Genomic DNA, 14,023 nt, shown 5'->3' on the forward strand with positions numbered 1-14,023 from the left:
TTCCCCACCTTGTATTCACGAACGCCATAAAATGCTCCGGCTAATGAGAATGTAGCTCGGTGGATTCAGGAAACGCTATTTATGTAGATGTATGGATGATTAGATGCAGGCCTTTGATTTTCAAGCATTCCAGAGTAGCAAATGATCTAGGATCAGTGTTGCCTTTTTAGCTCATAATTTATCTGCGTTATTATTTCTGCTTAGTCCTTTTTTTCATACAAATATCAGCAGAATCGTGTTGCATCATGAGTCTGAATAGAGATATATCACCAGTGAAGCGGCTTCATTGACCTTTGGTCTTTCTACATCCTTTGTAAATTGCTGGTAAATCAGTGATCCATCAGTGCCAAGGAGTATTCCTGCTTTTGCTCAGTGAATTAATGGTGCATGGAGGATGGAGCGCATCGATCCTCAGAATATTGGATCTGTGAGGAGTAGATATTTACACGCAAACCTCTGGCAAATACTTAGCTGGATTACTTTAACTATTTAGATGCTGGTGAAATGTGAAGGCAGTCCTTATGGATCAACAAATTGTTGTTTTCAGCTGGTCATGTGACTAACTAAAATGTGGAATTTGCACAGACGTTTTGTTAGAAGGTGGTGTTTTTGGTTCGCCGGCCCCATTCTCCATCACTGAGCTGAAGGCCAGGACTTCTGCATCGCTGACTCTCACCAGCAGGAGGCACTGAACACCAGCCTACAAAGCCAGAGAACTGTCTGTGCTATTTTAAGACATTTTGTGGCCCCCCCAGTCCTCCCCTCCATGTCGTTTGGCCTCCCTCTGTTTGTTTGTTTGTTCCTGTGGTGACTGGGGGGCTGGGGGCACTGATATTAAAATAACACCATAATTAGCAGTGAGCTGTGACTTTTTTTTTTTTTTTTAATCAAGCGCAATAACACCTGACACAGTTTTGTTTGGCAATGTTTTAATGGGTCAGTGGAGTGCCCATTTGTAATCAGTGTCATTGTATCCGGGCGATGCGCCCGCGGGGAAAGAAGAGGATGATTTGAGGATGTTTTGTGTAAAACATTCTTAAATGTCCATCCAACACTGCCCTCTAGTGGAATTTAGGAGACATAGAGCAATAATATTAAACAAAATTGCTGCAGGAGAACAAGGGCTCATTGAAGGGACAATGTAGTCTGAGCATGATAAAAGACACAAGGACTTTTACTATTCACAATTCAAGTAAGGCCTATTGTGTCATATCATATCCGGTCTTTTACTTTATCCTATTAAAAATATGGGTTTTGGGGCTGTGGGGAAAGACACAGACAGACGCTGTCAATGCACAAAACCTCTGTTTACTCTGATAGGGTAAATTTTACTCTGAAAGAATATATTTGGCACCTCTTGTACTCGTATAACTGTGTTAGAGCTGAATTAACGCGGATCGTTGTGCTGCGCACTCACCCATCGAAAGAAATATGTTCCCTCTGTTCTCATGTTATGCCGTTTGGCCTGTGCAGTGGCCCTGATGTTATAACCCACATCAAAGCTTGGTTTCTACAGCATATTCTCAGTGCTAACACAGAATTGAGTTTCCTACATCCGCTTGTCCAAATAGAGAATAAATGCAGTGATCCACACCAATGTGCTTGGTTTTATTTGGTCTGAGGCTTGTTCTTTAATGAAAACAATTACTTATTTATCAAAATAATGGCATTTGCGGTGCATGGCAAACAAACCGCAACCCCAGAATTTGTACCTTAGCTCTGTGTCAGAGTCCATTTTTGTTTAAAATACGGGACATCCCAGATAATAAGGGACACTTGGCTACCATCATATCCACGGTCATTAGAGCTGTGCACTGGCAGTCTGCAGGAGTACACTGGCAGGCAACCGCATTTCTCTCCTCTGGACAGCACCTGTGGAAATACGCACTGAGGTTTAAAAATAGTGGAGCTTCAGCTGTCATTGGATCATTAATCCACATGCATGGAGCGTCCCGCCGAAGGGACACAGCCGTAGCCCCTGGAAACGATCTTCAGGCTTCCGCGTCTTGACGGTAACCATAGCCCGACAGCTATCGCGGTCGGAACATTTTAGCGGTAGGAAAATAACGGCAATTAACCGGCGACCGAAACCACCCCGTGTCACCGCGACCTGACATTGCGGCGGGCCCTGGACGTCTGCCGCTGCTTTTCTGCGTCATACCGAGTGAGGTGCGTAAGATTCTGGAGGGTCGGTGGCAGAATACGCTGCTCTTAATTTGAATGCACTGGGTAGCAATCTGAAACCTGAAATCACGCTGTTTCACTGGGGCGCTGCATCGACAGTATACAACGCTGTATGCGTAATTCAATATGGGATGTCAGGGAGAGATGGCGGCCTAGTTAGCTTATAATTTAAAACAGATGAACGTTGTGAAAGCGGGAGCTGGAAAACTTTCAAATAAGTTTTATAAAATGAATTATTCATAAACTTGTCATTTATGTCATGCACTCGTACGTAAACAAATTTTGTCAGGAACAACGGGTTCTTTGTGACATTTTATTCAGGTATTCAGAAAGCCCTGGAGTAACTGGAAGCAGACATTCAGAATAACTGCTTCAAGACCAACTGAGCTAACACACAATGGAACATTTTATATCCACAATAAGAAACATTTATTTGTAAAGAGACATACTTGCAACAGTTCTGCTACCTTTAGGCCCTGTTTTAGTATAAATGCATTCTTATGCAACATGTCCTACACGATGGAGCCTAGTATTGCAACTAGAAACAAACAAACAAAATACCAAATTTAAGCTGCTTTTTCCTGTTGTAATATGCTCAATGTGTTCTGGAAAGAAGCTGTGCTTTAATTGACGAAATATCAAATCCAAAGCAGCTAACTCTCGACAGGTATGGGCAAATGCAGTAAAACATCTTGATGTCAAATGCTAAATGTCTCCAAAATAAATGTTACCATAAACTGAAATCAAAATGGTGGAGTTGTAGGTTATGTTCGCTGGAGGCACCAAGATATACAGTGAACCACTGAAGCGAAGAGGAGGGTAACCTGTATTATTTGTGAATTACATATATGCAAATACACATTTACATGTTGTATTTGAAATACAGCCCATCCCTGACTTTGGGTGATGGATGATGGCAGCTCTTACAAAGTCTCAAAGTTCATTTTGGGACTGTCACTCACTTGGCGTTTAGATGGACCACAGTTTCTGTTGCCGGGGAGACATGGGGCCCAGAATAGCAGGGGGCGGGCGTGGCAGCTCAGCTGATCGATTTGCCGCTCAGTCCGTCACTCAATAGATGCCTCTGCGGCGTCTCCTTCCTGTCTGTTTCCTTGCCTTACATCCCAAAGTTTATCCATTGTTGACGTGTGAGTTGTGCTTAAAGGCACCTGTTATGAACCCCCCACCCCCCCCCGTGAACAAAACACAAAACAACATTCAGTGGGAAGCTATGGGCTACTTATGTGTTTGTGCTTTTGTGTGTGTGTGTGTGTGTGTGTGTGTGAGAGAGAGAGAGAGAGAGAGAGAGAGTGGTGTTTGTGCACTGCTGGATAGACTGACTTTGGCTTTATGTGGCGCTATACCGGGTTTAAATAACGATCGAGTCTGCCGGTTAGTGTGTGAGAGGGAAAGCGGGAAAGTGAGAGATGAGCACGCTGTCTATGTCCTTGATATTCTGAAAGGCCGTGAAATAATTTTGCAGGTGTTGAACGGTAGAAAGACTTTGTGTGTGTGTGTGTGTGTGTGTGTGTGTGTGTGTGTGTGTGTGTGTGCGCTCCTCATTATGAAAGAGGCTTCAGGGCCACTCATTGTTACTCAGATGAAATAAAGCAGAACAGGCTCGTTAAGTGCTTGGGCTGCTTCTTAACAGGCTTGGTAAGACTGGACAACCGGCGGCAGTGTGGCACAGTGGGTAAGGAACTGGGCTTGTAACCGAAAGGTCATAGGTTAGATTCCCCGGGTAGGACACTGCCGTTGTACCCTTGAGCATGGTACTTAACCTGCATTGCTTCACTATACATCCAGCTGTATAAATGGATACAATGTAAAAAAAAAAAATGCTAAGTAAAAGTTGTGTATGTCGCTCTGGATAACAGCATCCGCTAAATGCCTGTAATGTAATGTAACTCACTTTAGCCCGTTGGCTTCCTACCTGTTTTACTCTTGGTAGTGTGGTTTAATTGGGTCATTTTGCATGTTTTGCACCAGATTAGTGGGTATGTTTATTAACATATTTGGCTGAGCTATGCCCTCAAGTGCAGCATCCATATTTGAACCTTATAATAACTAGGTTCCCCCCCCATCTGTCTCTCTCTCTCTCTTTCACACACGTGCACGCACACACACGCCACACACGCAACCAGACAGTGTTGTATCTTGAACAGCACTGCCATCTAGTGCATTACAAGAAAAACTACTATTTAATGGAATCTTTTTATGAAGCCAACAGACTGAATTGGATATGCCTATGTCTCCAGAAACGTAATCTTAATCTTAATTTCTGTATGTGAGTATGAATCTTGTTTCATTTTTTTTGGAGCTGAACGAAAAGGCCCGTTATTTTTTTTTCTTATTTTCTTTTACTAAAACTCTAAAATTCCCTGCTTAAGTAAAGAAAACATGGGGAAAAATATGAGGAAAAAAACCTTTAAACTTTCCCATAATGCCGGTAAATATGGAATATGGAAACCAAGTTTCTTCACTTCATGTGGGAACTTTTTTCCCGTGCGTGTCTGCGCGCACTTACATTCCGCGAGTCGCCACTAGGTGGCTGTGTGGGTCAGATACCAAGGCCGTGTTGTGGCTGTATTGCAGCCGTTTTGCTTTTAATTGAGTGGAGATTTTGCAGCAGGATTTGTTTTTCGTGTTTTTTTACTTAATATTTTCAGATATTACATTTAATCTCATCTCATCTACCATCTAGCTTTACTAGCTTTAAATTCCAATTAAGGTTTGACCTTGTTTTTGTGTTTTGTAAAAAAAAAAAAAAAAAAAGTATCCACTGTTTTCCACACTCATGAAGGCATTGCACTTTGGTTGACAGTAGTCCTTTTAAATGTGTTTAAGAAATAAACCTGAATTGATAAATATTATATATTTATATTTCTTATTTGTAAGGCATTTGCACTTGGAGTATAATGTTGGAGTTATGTTTCACCACCACTTGTTTTTTGTTTGGCCACCTTTATTGTGAATATTAATTCATCTGTAAAACAAACTGTGAAGTTTGGAATATGTTTGCCATGGGAAAATTATCATTCATAAAAATCTAAAACATAACACTCAACTGGTATGCCAATTTCACAGAGTGTTATTTTGTATAAATTAGTACAGATAAGAGCACAATTCCCGTAAGATTAACCCTAATGAATAAATAAGAAAGCAAAAAGGTTCAAGATTGTCCGCAAAAATGCCTATTAAAGCCCTTTGAGGCGTCGTGGAGGATTTGTTTAAAGCGAGAACATTTTTTCCCCCCCCTTTATCGCTTTTGTCTCCGCGCTGAGGGCCCCGCAGATGACTCTGTGTCACTGTCATGCTAATGTAGCGCGCTTTAGCTCTTAGCTTTTAGCGTCGATCCTGCTGCCTTTCTGGCCTTTGTGACCGAGGAGCTGAGTGTGTGTAAAGTTCGGCCTCTGGTGACAGAGTGTGAATGGGCACCCCATTCACGCTCATCACAGAAGCTCATTAGAACTCTATAGAAACACAATCGCGAGTCGCCGCGCTAGAAAAAAAACTTCCACTCCGAAGCGCGGCCCCGCGCGGAGCGACCGTTTAGTGTGAGTGTGTGTGTGCGTCTGTGTGTGTGTGTGCGTCTGTGTGTGTGTGTGTGTGTGCGTCTGTGTGTGTGTGTGTGTGTGTGTGTGTGTGGGTGGGTGGGAGGGGATTCATTGTCCTTTAATTCATGAAGACTGGCTGACCATGCACAATATGAAGTGGAAGCAGTGGAATATCAATCGAGTCGGCTATTCTGCCATTACTCTGTGTCTCTCTGACCTCTGCTGAAACACAGGCTCTTTGTGGGGTTCGGTTTATTGAGTGGCGGATTTCAGCGGAACCTTAACTTTATATTATTGCATCTTTTGTTCAATAGTAATAATAATAATAAGTTGAGCAGGAAAAGACATCTAAAAAAATCCAGCTGTAACATTCAGTTTAGAGCTAGGTATGGAATCTGGGTTTATGTATGGGTGCAATTTCTCCACAATGAGCCAGTGATTTAGAATTAATTAGCATGGAATGCACTGATGTCATACATTATTTTTGGGTTAATCATGAATATTAAACACTTTATTATCTTTGCTATGAAGTTCTGTGGAATTATGCTTCATTTTCCCAAATGAAATTTGTCTGAAAAATGTGGTATTTGTATGGCTTATGTCAAAAACGACCCAGGTTCTCCCACTGAAATTCTTCATGGAAAAACACAATTTGCAATTATTTAAAGAAAGAAAACAATCAAAGTTTTAGTTTTATTGCCAAGTGGAAATTGTAGCAGCAGGCTGAAGAGTTGTGAAATTTTGTGGAATACACTTACACTGGACACACAAGGCCACAAAACATCACAACAGTAATACAAATTCTGCAAATTAAAAGTTAGAACCAGCCGTGAAGGTAGACTGTGGAACAGGACCTTGCAGTGAGGTGTTCACAGTATGTAAAATGCATGCATCTGAAATCATCTGAAATATGTGTTTGCATGTATGTATCTCATATGTAATGGGATTTGCTCACCTCTTTTTTGTACGGTTTATTCCTCAGTGCCCCCTGCAAAGCAGCCTACAAGTCCACCATTTTGACTGTGGGCACATTTGGAGCTGTTTTGTGTTTTGCAACAGGAGCCTTTTCAGTGTATGTGGTCTAGCCAGAGTGAACTGCTTTGGACTTTGATGCATGTGTAAAACAGGCCTTGTACACACACAGACACGCAGACAGACAGCCAGACCGACGAACAGCTTCTCTCTGCCCTCTGTGGCCATCTCCCTCTTTCTCCTGTTCTCGTTTATCAATTTCCCCACGTGACATAAAAAGACACACACGCATACACACACGCATACAATAAACACACACTCACACATACATACAGTACACAAACACACACACACACAGTGGCCCGCTGGAAGGAGACAGTCGGCCATTACACGTACAGAGAAGAGAACAGGAAGGAGAGGACGAAGGACCGGCTTCGACACGGTTTTCCCCGACCGCGACGGAGGGAAACCTCGGATCTTATTACAAGCCACCTTTGGCTCCGCGGCAACCAGACAAAGGCCGGGTCTGTGTGCGCCGATTTCCATGCCCAGCGTGGAGGGTTTTGTTCCCCCGAACCCCACCCCCCCGCCGGACATGCTTGTTTACTGTTTGCCACCACAGGGGCATTTTAATCAGCCTGTTCTGGCACCCCCCCCACCCCCCTGCCCCCCCCCCCCAAACACCACCCGGTTATTAATCAAGGGATCGTTAGCTGGAGCAGACCCGGAGTAGCGGGGATTGCGTGTCACCACGTTTTTCCTGCCTGATTATGTCACGCCGTTGCCACGGCCACATCGGACATGGATATTAAACTGCAAAATCGAGAAAGGGAGCCTGCGGTGTTGAATGAATGAATGAATGAATTAATAACTGTGTGCTTTTAACAGGTGCGGAAACGACGGCCCTTACTTGCGTGATGCGTTCATCTTCCCGCTGCAGGTGTCGGTGTGTGAGGCTAACATGGCGGTAAAGTGTCAGCTGGGCAGGTTTGCAAAAAAAAAGGTGAGTGAAAAAATGACTGGAAACTGTAGGTCCCCACAAAGATAGGAACACTTAATGTTGGTATCTGTTCTTATTTGTGGAACACATGTGATGTTATGTGGAGTGTAGAACATCTGTTCGATGTTCAAAGCTGGAAAGTGGACACTTTAGCATCATAGCAGCCTGTGGTGTGTGTGGGGTGGGTGGGTGGGTATCCATTCTGACAAAACCTCTGCCCCCCACATGGGCATGGGTTCTGTAACTCCTGCCCAGGACAAATTCTTCAGTGACACTTTAACCCTCCCGTAACTTTACCCCCAAAACCCTAAGCCCCCATGGGCAGGTCCAGTTTTTTAGAAACCTGTGTATAAATTAGCCTCACTCCAGGTACCCCAATGCCTGACAGCTGGATGTCACTCGGAAGTCCTGAATGACAACCATTTTCCGGATCGTTCCCTCAAACACAGGCAGTACCTGTCGGTTGTGCTGCAGGGTGACAGTTCTAGTTGAGTGACAGACAGAGTGGCCCTCCTCGGTCCCCAGGGGCCACGGTAAATATGCTGATAGCTGTGTAGTCATGGAACATTCCCTGCAAATGTATCACAGATGACTGACATAAGAACAGACAGTAGTCCATGCAATAGTGTGAAACAAACTTGTACCTTTAAGGCATGATGCTTTCACAGAGACAGAGAGAGAAAGTGTGTGAGAAATGTGTTCACATGCACATGCTATATATATATTTTTTATAACAGGTTGTATGTGAGCAAGTGTGTTTGTACTCTGTCTCTCTTTGGAAAAGTACACACACAGACATGGGTATAAATTAATTTTGAAAGAAAGTGCAAGAAAAGGAATTTTTCAAATCTGACACACACTAGAGCAGCAGTGTCTGTATCTCAACTTGCCAAAAAAAAAGAAGAAAAAAAACCCCCAGAAAAGAGAGAGAACCATTAACTGCAGCAGTCTGTTTGGTCCACAAATTAAACTTCGGCCAGCGGCCTATTGTCTCCGGTCTCTGTCATTTTATGGACAAACTGACATAATGAATGAGTCGGGTCCACCCCTCTCAGCCTGTCAGAAAGGCCATCGGCTCGTCTGAATGGGCAATCACACTAGAGCCCCTCAGCCAATCGCGGGGCTGCCAGCGACACTGCAAACCAAAAAGGGGAAGAAACCCGAATCTTTGTTTTCTGAGATTCCGTGAAAGTTTTGCCCCCTTGTCGCCCAACTTAAAGTGCGTTTCCTCTCCTTCCTGTGGCTGCAGAGCAGACGGGAGAGGAGGACAGCGACGGTGGCAGCGGCGGCTTTGGCGTTTCCGCTCTCAGCAGAATGAACCCGGCGCGGAGCGTGAAGAGGGGCGCTGAGGGCCGCCCCGCCCAGTGCCCCGGCTTCGGCACCTCGGGGAAGAGCTTCCTCATCGACAACCTGCTGGGAACTCGGGGACCCCCCCCAGAACCCCCGGGACCCGGGAACCCCCCGCCCAGGGCGTCCTCGCCCCCACGGACCGGCGGGCCCGCGGGAGGGGAATGGAGAGCCGGAGTGGGGTCTCAACAGGGTACCCCGAAACACTGGAGGTCTGTCCATGCGAAAGGTTTCATCCCCCAGTCTTATACAGGTAAGGCACATACTGTCCCAGGGTCTGACCTCTGGGACTTATTCTTCTGCATGAGAACTGCCCTTAAATGCAGAAATCTAAAAGTTTCACGTGCTTTATCAAAGCAGCACTTTGATTAATGCATAATGCATTATACATAGATATCCACAAGGGATTCATCCCTCCTCATATAAAATTCTTGGTCAAAAATATTTTAAGTAGAATTAAATTTATTTCTATATTTGTGTTGCTTTGCTCTTAAAAATGTTTTAATATATTTTTCTATAATATATATTGACTTTGAAAATTTGGGTGAGTGTATTTATATGAATCCTCATGGTAAGTCCTCATATAAAAATTATGGTATTTTAACAGTGTGTTTTAGAAATAGACAGTACATCACATGCACTGCCGTTTCTTTATGATGTTATAAAATACATAAATGAACACAATTTCCACCGACATAAACAATAACATTTGAACATATCATCATACAATGCTCATTTATAATTCATTTTGCATTATACAAGGCTTTCACTGTTCACTCTTTATGAAATTTATAGGATGTGTGTTTGCAGTGGTTATAGTTTATTTTTTTCATGGCATTTCAAAAAAACTAAGTTTATACAGAAGAATATTTCTCAGATTTGTGCTCGCTCAGTTCCATATTGGCTAGTAAAACAGGACACATTTCTAATTTTACAATATTGATGATGATGTTTCATTGCCGTGTCCAGAGACCATTGAAAGTGCTCGTTTCGCTCATTAAATTTAGTGGCTCTAAATCTGGGCATGTGCACCTGCGTGACCAATATAATTATGGAATGAAAATGAATCTTCCATGAAACAATGTGTACCTTCAACCCCATAATTCATAAATGAACCAATAATCCAATAACAGGGAATAATGAATGTCTTGCCGTCAAAAGAATAACATGCAACAAATCTGTTCTTCAAAATGATAAAGTACCAGAGGTCAAAAATATATTCTCTGTCGGTTTAAATTAATGAAAATACAGACTCTGAGAAACTAGAACTGTGCTATTTCACTATATGGCGGTACGTACAGATAAGGGATTTTATTTTGAGCACAAATTGGTTTGGAATTCAGTCTCTTTCCTCAGCTTACAGAGTGAAAGTATTTGCGGAATCAAGGTAGATCTGTTGAGCTTCTATGGTAGGTCCAGGTGAGGTACCTAAAAAGCTCAAAAATGAATATAGAGGATTAGCACAGAATGGTGCTGAGAATGGACAATTTCAATTATGTGTCTGAAATATTTTCATATGCAGTACAGATATCTCTCCTCTTTTCATTCACACACTCTTTGCCACCTGCAAACCAACCTCTACCGCTTTGATTGGACTTGAGATTAGAGTTGGAGGTCAATTCATTAAATTCAATAACAGAAAATTCCTCACAGAAAATATGGGGAATTTGTCCAGTTCAGGAATTTCATTGCAATTAATTTCCCGTATTTAATGAATTGAGATGGAACTAACCCCCAAACCATTTAACAGATAAATGTTTCTGTGCCTTTTATCTTATTATTTTCTGTTTTGTAGTGAAATAATTTTTGGTGAATTTTTGGCCATGCATACGTTAATGTCGTTCCGTGCCGCCTGATCGGATCATTCTCTATTCCCAGGTTTTCCCACACTTTCCTCGCGGCCCCCGCCAGCGTTCCTGACGTTCTGCGGCGGTTCGGGACCGTTCCCCGCGCCCCCCGCCGCTTTTCCCAGTAAGTTTCCGTTTTCCGTTTCGTCGGCGATGCCCGAGGTCACCTCTAAACGCCGAACGGCAGGGGCCTCTGTGTGTGATTCTGAAGAAACTAATTACCTATGCCACCGCCCGAGACCTCATTATTCAATAAAAGGTCCTCCTTTTGACTGTGATTTATCACGTTGAAACAGGAGGTGGGGTTGGGGAGGGGGGGGCTTTTATTATGACACCGCAGCTCCGTCATCTACCGCTTTTAGTTGGAATATCTCACTCCATCGGCCATTGAGGAATGCTCACGGCCTATTCAGAACCCGTTTTTCTTCTGTTATTCTGAATATTTTATCAAGTCCACTCTGGAGGAGCAGTCGCCATCTGTTCAGGACATCCTTAACGCACCATCTCTTCAGTTCATTACCAATTTACACTTGAAAAACCTGGTTTATGTGAATTTGACGTACTTCAACTCTTTACAGGCTGGTGAAATAAAAATTAAAAAAATTAAGGCAATTTTTCAACATATTGTTACTAACCAGAACGAAAGAACAATTTTGTCCCATTTAAAATAGACGTTTGTTTTAAAACTGTGAGCAATCTGCAATAGTTTTACTGGTGTCTAAAGGGCTGAAGTATTCACATAATTTATTTCACCCAAGTGTGTGTCAAGTAAGGTGTGTGACAAAGCTCAAACACATGTTAATGTAATTAACTTTTTTATTTATTTTCTTATTTGTCAGCGCACAGTTTTCTAAGTGGATGTTGGTGCATTCTGTACATTTCAGCTCAGAGGTTAATTCTCATCTGTAGTCACAGGCCGGTTTTTTGTCGAATTCGGTGGAGGTGTCAACCACCCATGCTTCACAGTCAGCTAAAAATGAACTGAAATACCTTTTCTATTAAACTGCCCACCCACATGCATGAAATCTAATGCGCAAATAAAAAAAAAATAAAAAAACGATAGGCCCGCCCTTCTGTACAGATGTGTCGATGCTAACGTTTTAATACGCTGGAGGGTTATGCTAACCGTGTCTAATGAAGAGTGTGAACGTGGACACGCAGGCACGCAGTCCACCCACACGCTGCTCCATACAGTACATGCGCTGTGACCGAGCTGCCAGTTCATCGGATTAACCGATAACATTCGGGGCTTTCAGGCGGCTTAAAAAGAAGTGTCAGCTACTCCTCTCCACGCTAATCTTTTTGATCAATTTTTTATTCTGCTAAGTGGCAAGCGTGGCATCTAATTTTAATAATTGCAGCTGGTTATTTAGGTTGCGAATGGGACCGTGATGGAGGCTGTTTGTCTTCTTCTCCTGAATCTAGTTTTTTTTTTTCTTGGTAGTGGCCAGGGGGGTTTGGAGGGGGGTGGGGGCAAGTCTACTCGATCTTGACAAGTGAGGCAGCAAAGTTCTGGCACTTTGGAAAGCCTCATGCAAACCCAACAACCCCCCACCCCCCCCCCCCAACCACCCTCCTACCTTTCGGGAAACCCTAAAGACCCCTCAGCCAGCTGACACTTTCCCACAGAGACCGAGGGGGGTGTCCAACAATATAGGACACCGGCCCCGCCCCCCTTCCACCCGTGACCAATCGCACCTTTCAGTCCCCTCCACCACACGCGACCTCACGGCCATTTTTCACCCCAGCAATGAACTACGGCGGAGACGTTCCTCTGCAGGCAGAGAAGGGGCTTCAGAAACCCGCCACCCCCTCAAACCCCAAACCACAAACAGCCCCCCCTCGCCCCCTTTTGTGCGCTCCAAATTCAGGGCTCTCTGCCTCCTTCCATTCTCCTGTCTGTCATCTTTCTTCCAGGCCATTGAAGGACCCTTGACTGCGGCATAAAGCAGGCAGACTTTTATAGACTCCTAACAGATCATCTTCCCATACACCCACCCACCCGGCCAGGCCCTACCTGCCAATGAAAGGGTCCAGGGAGCGAGGAGCAGGGAGCGGCCAATGAATGAAGCCGCTCCTTTTGTCAGCCCTGCTTTACATTCAAGCAGTGTGGGCGGCTAAGATATGCTTTCCCCCTCCAACAGCCCTCGTCTCCTGTTTTAGTTTTTTTTTGTGGGGGGGGGGGGGGGGCAGTGACCTGTTAATTTGCCGTTGAAGAAGAAGGTCTCCTGGCAGTGAAAATGGAGGAGAGGGATTCGGGGAGCGTGACTAACCATCTTATTCGCTCCTTCCAGGTGGTCTGTGTGCTGCTCCCCTCACAGATTTGTCGGACAGATTTTTAAAAAGGTCCCTCGTCAATGGGCTCGTTAAACGGTCCCACTTGACTTTTGTTAGCCGTGTGCACCTGTGGCTCGGGGCTCTCCGGGAACGCTCTCCACAAGGTTAAAAGTTCCTTTTCTTTCCATTAGAGGAAGGGGGCCATTCAACAGACCCAATTTGTGCTTTTTTTTTTGCTTCATTGTGATAAGTGCTTTCACTGCAGTGTCACAAGTTTCCTGGCTCTTCCACAACCTCCTCAAACTCACAACGTGCAAAAGTGAAAAGGCTTAAGTGAGCCTTTACTTTAACGTTCTTTTCACATATAATTTCGATATATTTTATTTGATTAAATTTATTACACATTTTTACTTTGCATTCTTGCAAAAGTTTATTATTATGTTATTAAGATAATGATAGGGATTATGATGATGAAGATATGACAGTAAGAACTATGATGATGATGATGAAGATGATGACGACGATGATGATGAAGATGATGATAATGACAATGATAACAGTGACAATGATGGTGATGATGATGATGCACCCACAGAAGGATCAAGCCTGGCACTTTGGCCCCCAGATTCTGGCCCCAGGTCGCGGAAGGGCATCCTGAGGCGGGCCGTCTTCTCCGAGGAGCAGAGGAAGGAGCTGGAGAGAACCTTCCGGAAGCAGAAGTACATCGGCAAGGCCGACAGGAACAAGCTGGCGGCTGACCTGAGGCTGAAAGAGTCCCAGGTAAAGATTCGGTCAGCGTCAAATCTATGGGTGCCGACACCAGGGCTCACTGGAATACA

At 44.0% G+C, this 14,023-nt stretch overlaps 1 protein-coding gene across 13 annotated transcripts in view; it reads left to right on the top strand.

Moving 5' to 3' along the window:
- The window catches only part of dbx2 (developing brain homeobox 2), a 98,819-nt gene that overhangs the window by 76,513 nt on the left and 8,283 nt on the right, over positions 1 to 14,023 (top strand). For 4 of the 13 annotated variants that reach the window (XM_064344735.1, XM_064344738.1, XM_064344734.1 and 1 more), the window contains 4 exons: positions 7,602 to 7,716; positions 8,968 to 9,313; positions 10,939 to 11,031; positions 13,780 to 13,964. In XM_064344735.1, coding sequence (XP_064200805.1) covers positions 7,602 to 7,716; positions 8,968 to 9,313; positions 10,939 to 11,031; positions 13,780 to 13,964 — 739 coding nt within the window. Of the gene's footprint in view, positions 1 to 1,791; positions 2,170 to 7,601; positions 7,721 to 8,075; positions 8,247 to 8,962; positions 9,314 to 10,938; positions 11,032 to 13,779; positions 13,965 to 14,023 lie in introns of those variants that run through there. The other 9 variants (XM_064344740.1, XM_064344739.1, XM_064344744.1 and 6 more) reach the window with 9 other exon arrangements.

Source organism: Anguilla rostrata, chromosome 7, assembly GCF_018555375.3.
Source record: "Anguilla rostrata isolate EN2019 chromosome 7, ASM1855537v3, whole genome shotgun sequence".
Taxonomy (NCBI): Eukaryota; Metazoa; Chordata; class Actinopteri; order Anguilliformes; family Anguillidae; genus Anguilla; species Anguilla rostrata.